Source organism: Carex rostrata, chromosome 33 (genome assembly GCF_964058835.1).
Source record: "Carex rostrata chromosome 33, lpCarRost1.2, whole genome shotgun sequence".
Taxonomy (NCBI): Eukaryota; Viridiplantae; Streptophyta; class Magnoliopsida; order Poales; family Cyperaceae; genus Carex; species Carex rostrata.
In genome coordinates this window covers 546,150-561,941 of record NC_135950.1, presented here as the reverse complement: position 1 = coordinate 561,941, position 15,792 = coordinate 546,150, and the positions used below count along the sequence as shown (strand labels likewise).

General features: G+C 34.1%; 1 protein-coding gene across 1 annotated transcript; it reads right to left on the bottom strand.

The window, feature by feature from the left end:
• Positions 1-574: 574 nt before the first annotated feature.
• On the bottom strand, positions 575-6,067 carry LOC144548271 (aspartic proteinase NANA, chloroplast-like). Its single transcript, XM_078296957.1, has 2 exons — positions 5,343-6,067; positions 575-1,604 (listed from the first exon to the last, which is right to left on the bottom strand). The coding sequence occupies exons 1-2, from the start codon at positions 5,912-5,914 to the stop codon at positions 773-775; spliced, it is 1,404 nt and encodes a 467-aa protein (XP_078153083.1). The 5' UTR covers positions 5,915-6,067; the 3' UTR covers positions 575-772.
• Positions 6,068-15,792: the final 9,725 nt, after the last annotated feature.

Sequence of the window (15,792 nt, the reverse complement as noted above, 5' to 3'; positions counted from 1 at the left end):
CCATTCTCAAATTAATGTGCCTTCTCTCAAATCAACTTCTCCTCCAACCAAATTTTTAAGTCTAGTTTTGACCAGAACATGTCTACTAATTAATCTAGCCTAGCAACTAGAAAGAGATACATTCTCCTTTCTTTATATTTATTTTTTTGTTATAAACTGAAGATAAAAAAAAATATAACTTGAGAATATATAAATTATAGTTATTTCTTATTGGTAACTTTTTTTTTTGCGTAAAATACAATACAAGCTTCCAAAATCTTTATCTATAGGTTACAACATCTAAATGGAGAAATTCAGATAAATCATATTTGGAGAGATGAAGATGAACCATATTTCTTTGTGGAGAACAATTGAAGTGATTAATGGACATCCATTAAGTATTTATTCATAATAGATATAATATTTTTGTTATTCTTCCATTTGTTTTGATCTTCAGGTAATTGCACTTAAGCTTCCATAATGGGTATTTAGTTAGCATTTTAATTTAATAGTTGTCAATTGTTAGTTTGTTACCGCTTTAATGAATCACTAATAATAGTCATTTTTCTCCAGCTTTTGCACTTACAATATTCTGATCTCTATAATTATTGTCATGATCACCAATTCTGATCATCATTACAATTACAATTACATTTCACATTTCACGTCACTAATTCACACAAGCAAAGAAAATGAAATACAGAAAGAAAAAAAAAAAGTTGAAAACCCAAAAAAAATATTAAGTAAAAAATTCTCAAAAGAATCACATCCTTTGGGTCTCTGCCAAAACAAATCAGTGCTGTTGGCACTTCGAGTGCTCGAATCTGAGCTGTTTCTTCCTTATATCAAACTCCCATACATGCTCCTGTTGCAAAATATTTCCAATAGTCGATGTTCCTGGCCATGGCGCTGACGTAAATCCTATACACTTCACTCCATTTGCCACGTCAATTATATAACTCTTAGATGGTGGTTCCAGCCGTGCTGCGCCTTCAAAATGCAATACCAATTTCGGTATGTGAACTTCAGGTTTTGCCTTTATACTTGTCCAGTTGTAGCAATAGTCAAACGGGTCCATTTGAACCAGTGGCAACCCAGAAAGCTTCCGACTTAAAGCAGACACTACAGCCTTATATGCCGGGTCCGCTAAAACTGTCAAGCTGGTACCCGAATCCAAAATTGTGCCACCGCCAGAGTTTATATCCCAAACCTTAGACGGGATGTCTAAGGTTTCATTATCTACAGATATATATTTGACTGAAACCGAATAGAAAGGGCTCAACCGGGAGTCAAGGATAAGAGGTGTGATATGTGGGGTTGATGGGACAAGGGATGTGAAAATTGTGGGGCCGAATGTCAGGAGCGAGGAGAGGTTGCGGGGTGCTAGGTGGTCGACTAAGCAATAGGAGAAAAGTCCACCAAAAATGGATGAAGCAAGTGAGGCGAAAGAGGTGGTACTGTAGCCTAAGCCCAAAACACCGTCAGAGGAGCCGAAGCTTAAGCCCGATGAGTTTGTGGTGCAACCGACCACCAGCCCGTGTAACTTCGTCTTGTTTCCACTTGATAGTGTGATTGTAGCAGATTCATTTGCAAATATTCCTTTTGCACGGGACCCATCTGAGTAACTGCAGTTGAGAAGTAGATTAGCATTTAAGTTGAAATATACATGGGTACTTTGGTTTTAGGTACAATGGTTTGTTTTACAAAATATCAAAAAGCAAATCAAATCCCTAACATGCAAGAGCAATTGAATAGTATTATGTATCTATAAAGCAAGGAGACATTAATGAGGGACACTTGCACCTGGAGAGAAATGCATTGATGGCCTATCCATGCAGTATGCATAGGGGGTAACCAATTGGTTCGATTCGGATTTTCTAGTGCATATATGAGACTATGAGTATGCACCATGTTTGACTAATACTGTCGTAATAAAGCTAGTATGAACTCACAAAGGAGTTTGTGAGCTTACTTCCAAAGCCACTGGATTGGATTCAGATGATGAATTTGAATTGTTGATCTTAACCTACTTGATAAGCCACACATTTATATTTATAATATTTAAGTTTGTGTTGTATAAAAGATCGAGATGTCAAAATTGTTGAAAGTTCCTCACCCAAAACAATTCATTTTGCCACCTCTTTACTCTATAAAAGATGTACTAAAAAAAAAAAAAAATTGAAGTTGGCTCATTAAGCAGATTAAGATCAACAATCCGAATTCGAAAGAGCGATGGCTTAATTGTAATAAAAAAAATTAGCTACTTCCAGAAAATAAACGTCAAATTCTCTCAACTCCTCAAATTCACACAAGTTATTATAGCTTCCTAGACTGCTAGAAATTTTACACTATTGGAGCTAAATTCCTGGCCAGATCTGAAACAAAAACATATGATCCTGATAGTTTTTTAGTATCTTTTCCTTTTATAATCTAACCTAGAAGCAATAAATATTCCCCACAACCACCACACCACTGCGAATTCATTTCTGCTGTTATTCTCATTCAAAATTGTAGGGTCCTGCTATGTATTTTTGGTTCATTCAATCTAAAAAAAATAGATCAAATTCACATCACAAAAAACCCTCAGATGATGTCCATGGATTAATCTGGTCTGAAAAATTCTTAAATTCAAGGATCCAAATAGAAAACACGAACATATTTCCCTCAAGAATAATAGCAGATACGAATGCACGTCACTACCAGGACAAGTCAAGATTTTTGGTGAAATTATCGGTATACTTTTGGTGCCAATATGAACTAGTAAAATGTTAAAGCAATTGAATTTTAACAATTTGTCACTAATTACGAAATGTATAACTTTTAGCAACTGTGCTAATACTTCCTTTACAGGCATACAATTCCAAACTGAGTTAATTAGGATAAATTATTCAGCTGTGGACTGTGGTAATATTGTGATAATCAGTACTGTTAAGAATCTACCGCAAACAAAATTTGCAGAATATTCTTATCAGTTCTAGGATTTTTATTTACCTAAGAATGGGGTAGGGGATGTGGGGGTTTAGGAATTCATATCACCTAAGGTACCTCACCTTTTGAGTTTGAATCCGGTCCGTTCGTTATATATTGACACAAATCTTAAAGGGGACCCGTGCATTACAGACTTGGGTCGGATTGACCCACATTCTGATCGGATGGTCTGAATTTAAACTCAAATGGTGAGGTAATGCAGAGGATACGGACTCGGAGGTTTGGTAACTGGGATCAGGGTATCAAGTACTTCGGTACCAAGACAGGACCACACAATAGGTAACCTTAGTTTAAGATGCAACAGAAAAATGGTTTTGAGTTGAATCCTTCACATCAAGCTTTTGCTAATTACGGTAATTTTAGGAAAATCTTTGACATTAATAAGATCAATTGCAGTCAACTAAACGGCTAAGCTTTCATTTAGCTGCAGTTAACATGCTAAGAATCCCTGACGAACAGCTGGGGTGTTCATTGGATCTAGGTTTATTTGATTTTCAACCGAACCGTCAAATTTTGGATTAAATGGTTCGGTTTGGTTGAATTTGTTAATTACTACAGTTATTTATATTTGATTCGGTTTAGTCCCTCTCATTTCGGTTCAATCAAACAAACCAAAATTTACTTGAATTACTTCGGTTTTCTATATTTGGTTTGGTTTAATTAATCTCTCTTATTTTGGTTCGATTGATATATCTTGGTATATATTTCTGTGATTATTAAATGTATTTGTGTATGTATTGAGTTTTGATCTTTTGAAATTAATCTTTCTTATTTTGGTTCAACCAAACAAATTAAAATTTACTATGGTTTTTTTTATCGGTTATTATTAAATTGACAAGTTTAATTCGGTTGATTTTGTTAGATTTTTAAAAATCAAATAAAATTTTAGTTTGACTATTTTAATTTGGTTTAAGTTTTAACTAAACCAACCAAACACCCCTAAGAACAACGAGTCAGGATCCCCTAAAGTAACCCAAATGTTGAGTTTGCATCGGGACGGTCCAATTAGAATCTGCCCCTTTAATATTTGCGCCAAAACTCATGGGTTCGAAATCCGGATAGAAAAAGTCATTTGTTGTAATAACAAAGGTCCAACTCTCTCATTCAAAAAAAAATATTTGTGCCAAAACAGATCGGCCAGTCTGGATTCAAACTCAAATTTTGGTTTATTAGGAGATCCAAATTCAAAAAAAGGAAGCTAAGTCCAGGAAAGTGCCAGCTTAAAGGACACAACTGCAAAGATATGGCCATTTATTATCAGGTGAGAACTGAGATATGGGGAAAATAATTGATATATATATATATACACACACATATGAGGAAATTACAAAACAAACCCAAGAAATCAGCACACCGCGGGAATCAATGCAACCACCAAATGCAATAGCACATGCACTAAGCACCAACTAACCAACCTACTTCCCGGCACAAATATTAAAGAATTGCAGAACTCTGGTGGAAATTCAAAGTTGTTCTTCACTACAAGGGCCTATTTACAGCTATGCTACATTGCTATGCAGTTATATCACACTACTAAAGATTTAGAGGATGATGGCATTCAATGTGTGGTGCTGGTGCACACTATTATAGAATTCCAATTTCCCTTCAGAATTGAAATAGCTACGGAGCAGATACTACTTTCTACTGGAAATAAATTTGGATTTTACTTAGATTTTACCTCAACAGTGTGAGATTAATAATTTGGATTTTTCATCCAACTTTTTTTACGGGCAGCTGCAGTAGGACCGGTATGTAAGGATTTTCTGCGTGCATTATGGGCGTCCTTAATTAGCGCACTACGCCAACAAAAACAATGTGCGCTGCTTGTGGAGAAATTGGTCAGATAAGGTTCGTTGACCGTAGCGATCACGGCGCCTTGTAATCTATCCTAATCTCAAAGCGGTACACTCCAAACAACCACGAGTCCGTATGACCGTATCCTCCGAGAAATCTCAAACATACGAGTACAATTAAACGATGTTCGGTGCCTATTGGAAATGGAGGGCGCCAGTTCAATGTGCTTTGAGATTCGTGCATACAGGATATGAGTTGTCCAGATTTTGCACAGAATTTAAGTAGATAAAACGCAGCGTAACACCAATATCCTCAAGCCCGCAACTCGAGACGAGTAAATTTATTGACATAGCAGTTTTCACTTCATGCAGCAAACGAACAGTAGAGCCGAAACCGTACGGCATATGATTAATGCGGCGCATGAACCAAATAACTGCTCTGTCAATATCTTTACCCACGCGAGACTTTTTGTGAGCGACATTACTACTGAAAAGAATTAAGCACCAACAAAATCCGATATCTAGACATCTAGTGGTTTAAATGCTAACAAAGCAATTATTTTCATGAAATGATTTGCGTACCCATAGTCGTACACGCAGGGGCTATCTGGTGCAGGGCAGGTTGCCAATGCGAAAGGAAGCGTCTTTTTGCACAGGTCGGTTGAGCATCCGATCGGACTCCACGATGAAGATTGCTCGGGCTTGAAAACCCTCGCTCCGCCATTATCTTTCTTTTCTTTGATGCCATTGCTGTGATGCCTCCGACACTTAACCCAGGTGAGATCACTTCCTGTGTCAGCCACTAGAAGAAACGGTTTTGCGGGGGTCCCTACCCGGACCCGCACAAAGTACTGCCCGATGCCGGTGTACGCACCCGATCCGATTGGCATTTCAAATGCTTCACTGGTTGATTGGTGGCATGTGGGATGGTAGTTGTCAGAGTTTGCTAAGTTTCGTTTGATGGTGGATCTGATCCAATGCTGCCGTTGGAGATCGGAGAGGTAGAGGGGCTTGAGGTGGAAGGCATGGTGGCGTCGGTGGGGAATGCGGCGGTGGAGTTTGTACCGGAGAGATTGGGATTGGAAGGAGGAGGAGGAGAGAGAGGGATGGAGGAAGTAGAGGAGAAAGAAAACGAGAAACTGGAGCTGACGCATTGTTTAGTGGAGAATGAAAGAGAGTACAGCTTGCAGTGTTAATGGTGGCACAAGTTGAAGCGCATTCTCTCTCTTCCGCTTTGTCTCCTTACTGCGAAAAGCAGAGAGATAATATGACCACTGTACCGTCTCTCTCTTGCTCTGTTCCAGAGAATTTGTAATTGTATCGACAAAGTAGGTCCGATGTCTGTTGAATGTACTTTTTATTCAATGGGTTTCATAACTGTTCAATTTCTTTAAGATTCGTGTACAGCAATAGACAATAGGCTGTACGAATATTAAAGCCTAGAGCACATAGCTTGACGAAGATTGGACGGTCCTAGAGCTCACCGAACTTACTCCGCAGTTGTGTCACACAATCCTGCCTCTCTCGCTCCTACTCTGCTACTCTTCTCTTTGAGTGCGTATCCTCTGAGATATCTCAACTTTTGCGTGACCGACGTGTCCGGTGCCTATTCGGGGGTGATGTAGGGGGTCAGTATTATGTCCGCTTCGAGATTCGTGCAGAACGTATTTAAACGGTTGGGATTTTCCATAAAGTCACGCAAAGTTTGAGATATCTCAGAGGATACGAATTCCTTCTCTTTGCTGGTTGCTTTTATTTATATCCGAATCCTCTGAGGTAACAGAATATTTATCCTTATATCCAGACCGTCCGATCAGAATCTGGACTAATCCGGTCTGAGATGGAATGGACGTGCTCCTATAATATTTGTGCAGATTCTGATTGAACGGTCCAGATCTAAATGGAGAAATTATGTTAGCTTAGGTAATATGAATAAGTTTTATTAGGGGTGCTGAATGCTGATATTAACACCGTATTTTTGTTAAGTATTAGGGATGCTGAATGCTAATAACTTATAATGTTAAGTATTGTTTTACAAATTTGTCCCTCACAAATTACTCTCTTATATGAAAAAAGCTACAATAAAAATTATTTCTCATCGAAATATTTTTTTTTTAAAACAAATTTGTATAGAAGATTCAATCTTGTAATTATAAGAGTAGAGATAATGAAATAAATTAATAAAACAAATTACGTAAGCATGTTCTTATTTGAGTAATTGGTGATGTTAAGAAGATTAAAAGGTTTACTTTCTGATTTATGGTTAAATTAGTTTTTTTTTGAAGAATGATAACAGTAAGTAAGAAAATTTGAATAATAAAAAATAGTCATAAAGGACTTACTAATAAAGAATCGGTTGGGTGGAAAAAGTATCGTGAGTTAGAAATTATAGATATTAAACAAAAGTTGGAAGGTTATATCTCTGTTTTTCTATCTCAAAATATAGTTAAAATAATTGAAAGATAATACCATGCATAAAATTTTAAAAATTTAAATATATATTATGTTTTTTTATCAATAAAAAATATAAATATCAACCCATAGCCATGGATTTTTTTTTTAATAGAATCAAATTTAATATTTTTAACGAAAAAGTATCATTGATTTGAATTTTACAAATAAAAACTTCACCACTCGAGGCACAAAGATGTTTGCTTCACTGATCCGCTAGATCGATGGAGTCATTTTATAACTCATATATATTATCTGACTAAGGAAATCAATAATAAATAGCTCCACAGATCTTGCGCATTGGTGGAGCAAATATGTTTGTGCCTCCATCGATCCTGCAAATCGGTGAAGTTGTTTTTTGTAAAAACGAAATCAATAGTGCTTGTTCTGTTAAAATATTTAAAATTGATTTTATTTAAAAAAAGAAAATCCACAGGCAAGGCAAAGCGAGTAGATAGTAGATACTGTATAAATAGTAGAACTAGGGTGCGAGTAGATAGTAGATACTGTATAAATAGTAGAATTAGGGTGTTCTTAAGTTCACCAAGCCTTTTGGTCAAGTATAAAACTCGTTAAATCGGCTTCATATTACGAATCCGAACTGTTGAGACCCGCATATCTTACGAGTGATGCGTCTACATGTGAAAATTTTAAACATTTGAATTAATTTAGTATAAAATCAAGCTGTCAAAATTAGAACCTTAATAAATTAATTTTGATACATTTATTTTTTGACCGCTTGATTTTATACTAAATTAATTCCAATGTTTACAATTTTCATATGTAGACACATCACTCGTAAAGTTGGCGGGTTTCAACAGTTTGAATTCGTCATTTGAAGCTGATTTGATGGGTTTTAGACTTGAGTTCACTAAGGAGCTTGGTGAACTTAAGAGCACCATAGTTCTACTCGTAGGACTATGATGCTCTTAAGTTCACCAAGTTCTTCGGTGAACTAAAGTCTAAAACTCGTCAAATCGGTTTTAAATGATGGATTCGAACCGTTGAAACCCGCATACTTTATGAGTGATGCATCTAAATATGAAAACTTTAAACATTTGAATTAATTTAGTATAAAGTCAAGCGGTCAAAATTAGAAGGTTAATAAATTAATTTTAATGCATTCATTTTTTGAATGTTTTTTTTACCAGTTGAGTCTATGCAAAATTAATTTTTTTATATATAGAAGCATCACTCATAAATTAAGCGGATTTCAACAATTCAAATTCATCATTTAAAATTAATTTAATAGATTTTAAACTTGAGTTGACCAAAATAATTGATGAACTTAAGAACACCTTAGTTTTCCTCCTAGTCCTACTCTTGTATAAATATTACATAGTAATAGCTGGCAGGTTCAGAACATGTTGTCATAGTCTCCATTCTAGAATACAGGAAATTTCCATTTCAAACGGAGGATCCTGAAGCAGGACAGCAATGGAGAGGACAGAACGGAGGGGAAAGAGAGAGAAAGGTAGTGAGGAGAAAAGACGAGGTTCTTTTGTCTCCTATATAATAAGCGCCGTGAACTCCTACTATAGTCCTAGTAATCAATTAAAGCGAATAGAATAAAATATTATTAATTGAGGGGATCCAATGCGGTTCGGGTTTATTATTGTACTTGACGATTTCGCGGAGGAGAATGTTATCAAGCCGAAATTTGTATTTATACTATATTAAAAAAAGAAACTAAAAAAATTATGCTTTGGAGGATTATTTTTGGTGAAAAGTCGCGATCAAATGATTTATAAGATAGTTATTACATAGGATTTTTTTTAGATTAAAATGCATAAAACATATATACATTAAGCTACTTGTAAAATCATCTAATTTGCTATATTAGAAAATAACAAATATGTGAAACCAGATAATGCGAATTGGTTTATTTTTGCCCGATTAGCAATCGATTTTCTAACAGATATGTGAGCTACTATAGTCCTAGTAATCGATTTCCTTCCCCGGAAATGTAGACACAGCAGTAATTTTTTAGTTGCATTTGATATGTTACCCTTCCATAAGGACGAAATATCTTCTTTCCAAAATCGACACCGCCCAGAGGAATGCGCAGCCGAAAGGCATTGAATCAAATCGAACCGGGACAGTCACCACTCAGAGAGAATAAAGGAGAGGGCACTGAATCAAATCAGACCGAGACAGTCATCACTCAGCTGAAAAGACACTGAATCAAACTGGACTGGGACAGTCATCACTCAAAAAGGAGAAAGAAGAAGAAGAAGAAGAAGAAGAAGAAGAAGAAGAAGAAGAAGAAGAAGAAGAAGAAAGAGATGAGGAAGGAGACAACTCTTTGCAATCTCGTTATCAACAACAACCATAAATCATCTACCTTATTGACATATATAGCTATAATAGATAAAGAGAAGAGACAAGAAGGAGATCGATGCTACCAAGTGTCGTCACGAAGCAGGGGAAGGTGGCCTTGAGCGCAATCCAAGGTTAGAGGAAGCAGAGACGAGAAATCCATACCGTGGCCGTCGGATCGTGACGAGGACGATGGAGTAAAACAAGGCGGAGTAAATGAGCCGCGACTAGCTTCGAAGTAGAAGCGTTGGCTCAATGGAAACGAGGTGGTAGTAGTTGGGGAAGCGTCGCTACGAAAGGAGAACCTTGTCAGCTCGTCGGCTCGACTCGAAAGAAGGACCTCGTCGGCTCGGTTCGAAAAGAGAACCTCCTCTGCTCAGTAAATGGGCGGGGTGAGAAGCGACGGGGAGGAGGCGAAGCGAGGGGCTACGGGACGGGGACGGAGGGGGACGCCTCCAACTCTCAAAACGGCAACGGACCTAACCCTAGCTTTCCTTTTCCTTTTCCTTTTCTTTTTCTTTTTCATTTTCTTTTTCGCTTCTGTCGCGCGTTTGTGTTTTTTAGTAACTGAAGATATGTTTTGGAGGATTTTGAAAATAACAAAGTCTTCAAGCTAATCTGCAGCCTCATAAAGTGACTTGGAAGCCTCTTACAAAATAAAAAAAATATCTTGTAATATTAAATATATTTAGATTTTTAAGGGGCCTCCAAGCTAATCTGCGGCAGTATTAACACCAGGATGAACCTGACTAACACAAGAAAGCCAGAGAAAGAAGTTGAAAATCTAAATATATTTATATTTAGTTTGTTGATATCGTGGCCAATCTACGGCATCTGAAAAATGGAGCCGCAGATTGGCTTGGAAGCCCTAATACTTTTTCAAAATCTCTATAATTGGAGGTGTTTTGTTTTTTTTTTTCTTTTAATATGGTATAAATAAAAAAATTGGATTATCAAGAAAATTTGATGATTTTGGAAATTAAAAATGGAGGTTGAAATGCAAAAATCATAAAGATTTTGAAAAAATGGTAGTTGTGGAAGTTTGGTGGTGCACACAGCAACAGCATACAGCTTACAGCGTACCGGGGATGATTTCGTATCCTCTGCATCAACTCAAAAGAGAATCTTTTGAGTTAATGAATCTTAACCATCCGATCTATTTTACGATTCGTGTAGACTAGATCCGAATTAATAGTAAAGGACCTCTATATCATATGCTGTGACCGGATTGACTCCATTTAAAATCAGACGGTTGAGATTCATTAACTCAAAAGATTCTTTTTTGAGTTAATGCAGAGGATACGCATTCACTGGAGATAGTGCAATGAGTGTTGAATTAAAGTAAAGAAGAGAAAAGGCGGGATGCGACGCACATGCACTGAGGCCTGAGGGTCTGAGGCCAACTAAGATCCTGTCTCGCCAACCCAACACGCTAACGTGCGCTTCTAAGTTACCTTACCAGCTACCTTATTATTTTTTAGTGCCAAGTTATAATAGCAAACTTTTATTTTTGTGAATTAAAAAAAAAATCAAAACTTTTTAAGAATTAAAATATTAGATTATCGAAAATAAGATAAAGATAGAATCGATTTCAATAATTTTCATGATTTATCGCACTAACAGTCATACAGTGTGAAAAATTAATGAAATTGCCTCTCTTCCATGGAGTCTGGGTAGAAAAAAAAAATCAGAAAGAAGAATTTCTAATAAACTATTGGGATTGGGTTCGATCGAATCAATGTTTCGGTCGCAGTAACTTTCAATTTTTCTGTAATTAAAACACGATGTAATTTATATAAACTACTGAGACTGAAGTACCGAATTACTGATTTGATCTCAACAACCTTGTTATTTTTTATATTTTAATTTTAAAAATAAAAAATTCAAAATTGTCAATTATTGTTTTTTTCTTCTTCTAGATAAGTAGATAAGATTGTACTGTTGGATTGATTTCACCTTTAAAGGGCAAATGAGACTGAACCAATAATTCAGTTCTATTGATTTTCAGAATTTATCATGCCACCGAGCACACAGTATAGAATATCAATTAGACTGGTTCGGTCACATTGGTTTCTTCCTAATGAGACTCGGGTGGAAAAGAAAAAGAAAGAAATAAGATAGAGTCTATATATTTCACATAAACTAGTAAATTGAATCAATAGTTTAATCTCATGACTATTATTAGACTTTTCTGCACTAACACACAGCAGCTTACGAAAATTATTGATCACAATATTTGCTTCAATAGAACTGAATTACGAAAATTATTGACCACAATATTTGCTTCAATAGAACTGAATTATATCTATGTGAATAAAAAAACAATAAATTTTGTTATCAATAATTTAATTTTTTATTTCTCAAAATAAAAAATTACGTAATAGACCGCACATAATTCCAATATATACAACAGTAACAGCATCGTCGACAAAAATAAATCTGTCGTGATTCTAAAAAGATCGCAGGACTCTGTTATTCCATATCCATTCATTTATCTATTTAAAAATTCGTGCATAAAAAATAAGTATTATTAAGATTTATACATTTCAAAAAAGTAAAAGATTAAATTTGAAATCGCAGAGTCGTGCGATCTCTTTAAAATCACAGCATATTGATTTCCCATCGTTGACAGAGCCACGTTCTACCGGAAGTAGATAGTTACTTTGAATTTAAAAAATTGTTATGAATTTTTTTTTTATGAATCTCGTGTGAATATGAATTTGTTGTCCACGTACCGTAGTAAAAAAAAATTTACATAGTCTGATATTTTTGTTTTCCTCTGACACAAATCTGTCTACGTCCTTTTAACAGCGGTATTTTAGAGTAAATGGAGTTTAATATGTTAACACTAATTAAAAATAGTATAAAATATACGCGTCATGCATGCAGCCACGACAGATAATACTGGGACGGTGGGACCGCATGGCCATGGCAATGCTCATCATTATCGAGTACACAACGTACTTTCCTACTTTTTTTTCTCCCAGATTTGGTAATTAAATATTTTACGGTATGTTTTGACCAATGAACGGGTTAAATATTGGCGAGTATGAGTAGAACTTAGGGGGTGAAAACGGTATGATATTATCCGATCCGTATTATTTGAAAATTTAAATGTAGATATCGGACATTCGAATATTTGTGTGGATAAATATTCTGATATGATTTTATGTTTCATTAGCTGTATTCGAATAGTAGATAAATATTATATATTTTAATATATTTTTATGAAAAAATTATGTTATTTACTTTTATAATTCGTTAAATATTTTGAATTTTAATATTTTAATATTATTTTAATAATTAATATTCGATTAGGTCTGAATTTGTATCCGTATTCGTCTGATATCTGTTTCGTATATGTATTCGAAAAAAAAAAAAATATGGATATTATTTTACCACTATCCGCTCCTTTTTCATCCCTGGTAGAACTAGGTATTTTTTTTTAATTCATCAAGTTCATATATGAACTCAATTTTAAAATCTATCAAATTAACTTTGGATGACTAATTTGAACTGTTGAAATTCATTAACTTTTACAAGCGATGCGTCAATATGTGAAAATTTAAAAAATTTGAATTAATTTTATATAGAGTGAAGTGGTAAAAAAAGTTCAAAAATAAATACATTAAAATTAATTTTAACATATTGACTTCTTGCTAAATTAATTAAAAGTTATAATTTTTGCATGCAGACACATCGCTCGCAAGATATATGGATTTCAATAGTTTAAATACACCATTTGAAATCAATTCGATAGATTTTAGAATTGAATTCACAAGAAGCTCCGTGAACTCAAGAACACCTTAGTCCTAGTCAGGCGAGTTTACTTGATTTATTATTTTTAATGTCCGATTGTAGGTTCACCCGAGTGAGTTTGTGTTTTGTGTTGTAATATTGAGGTAAATGTTGTAACTTTTAGTGGATGAATTTTTTTTTTAAATATCACAAATGTGAAATATTATTTAATGTGAACAGTATTAAATGAGGATTTAAGTTTTTTTTTAATGTTTTCTTTAATGCTTTGATAATAAAAAAATTTAAATTTAAATATTAAAATAAAACGGTTAGATGCAATGAATATATTATTTTTTGTAGGTATAAAAAATTATGATATTTTGAGATAAATGTTGTAACTTTAGCGAAAAAAAAAAAAAAAAGCGAACAACTTTTCTCTTGAGATCTGAAATATTATTAATGAGAAAAGGTAGATGATGTGTCAAGAAAGCGTTTGAGTTGATCCCTCCTTTTTTTTTATACTGTTTAATAAAATATGAACTCACACTAAAGAGTTTGGCTAGTATAACATCAGTGTCATTTCAGCCTATATAATATCAACTCTAAAATCTATCAAATTGACTTCGAATGACTAATTCAAACCGTTCAAACCGATTTGCATTATGAGTGATGCGTTTACATACAAATTTTTTACATTTTCGAGTTATTTTTGTATCAAATCAAGCGGTAAAAATATTAAAAAATTAATGTATTAAAATTAACTTAAAAAGTCACACATTTGACCGCTTGACTTAATACTAAATAAATTCGAAAAGTTATAAATTTTGCATGTAAACGCACAACTAATAAAGTAGATCGGTTTGAACGGTTTGGATTCACCATTTGAAGTCAATTTGATAGGTTTTAGAGTTAGTGTTATATATGTTGAAATAACACTGATATTATATTAGCCAAACTCCACACTAAAAGCGTCATAATTGGTAAAGAACTCCAGTTGAAAGTGTAACAAATTTTTTTTTTTATTAAGGTTGTAATAAAAAAATGTTATCCGATTAAGTAATATCTTGTGTCTGATAACTGAAATAAATGCCAAAAAAATTAATTATTCTCTTTTCTTGTCTGCTTCTTTATTTATGTCTTACTAATAAGATAATACGACAGAAATTGCTCTTTCAAATAACATTTTTTTAAAAAGCATGTGTCCACATTTTACTATACGGAATAGCCACATGTGAATTTCAATTGTTTGCTGCCATTAATTGAGATTAATGCTTGCGAGATTTCTAGCATGTATATCATGGACGTGAGTACGTGACTATAAGAGGAAGGAGCGGACCTAGCAATTAGCATATAACAAGGTAGCCGTCGTCTTTTTTATTTTGAGTTTTAGTGGTGATCTATCGGTACACTAATTGATTTTTTTTTTTGGAATTTTTTTTGTACTCCTCTGAATGATTGATTTGTAATTTGGATTAAATTTAGTGTTAAAATTAAAATAAATTTCTTGAATCATGATTGGTAATTAGAGCATCTACATCCGTGAAACTCTTGGAGTTTCTAAATAACTGTTAACTAATTTTTAGAAATCTTGTTTCTGAAAGTTTCTACACTCCTACATTCCTGAAACTAAAATTAGAGTTTCTTAATTGCTACATCAGCAAATAAATTACAAGAGAAAAGAATTTCAGCGAATTATTTGGCCATGTCAGAGTTTATAAACGGTTTCTTATTAAGAAACTTTGAAGCAAAGTTGCTAAATAAGAAATCCATCTGCATCTCTGAAACTGGTTTAGAAACTGCCACGTCAGATTAGAAACTCAAAGAGTTTCAGTGATGCAGATGCTCTTAGAATTATAAGTTAAAGACCAAAAATTACAAGTCAGAGCATTGAAAAATAGAAGTCAAAGTATTATTTTTTTATCGACTATCCAATTAGTTACTGGGTTTAAATCCTATTAGCTATTTAAATCCGATTTGATATTTTTTTGACCCCTTCTAATAAAAATTCAGAATCTGCCCGTGATAATAGAAGAGCACGAACTTCGTTTACAAATTACAATATATACAAGGGCTCAATTAAAAAAATTAAATTGAGGAACTGAAAAATAAAATGTTTAGTGTGGTAATTAAGAATTGTTCCAAAATTAAAACATAATTTCAACCACTAGATTACAAATATAAATTTAGCATTTTATATAAGGTTTAATTATGTAACTTTTAAAACAATTAAATTTTTACATACATAATTAAAAAAAAATTAAAATTACAGGAATAACCAAGCACCTCTTGGTTTGTATTAAGATCCGCTCCATTCAAGCTTGAATCTCAACCATCCAATTAGAATTCGGATCAACTCTATCAAACCGGCCAGTACGAGTCCCCCCTCTGAGATATCTCCATCATACGGTGTCTATTCGAGGATAGCGCAGGAGCCAATATTTTTGTGCTTTAAGATTCGTGCAGAACGTATTTAAACAGTTGAGATTTTCCAATAAAAAAAAAAATACTAAAATTAAGTTTGAGA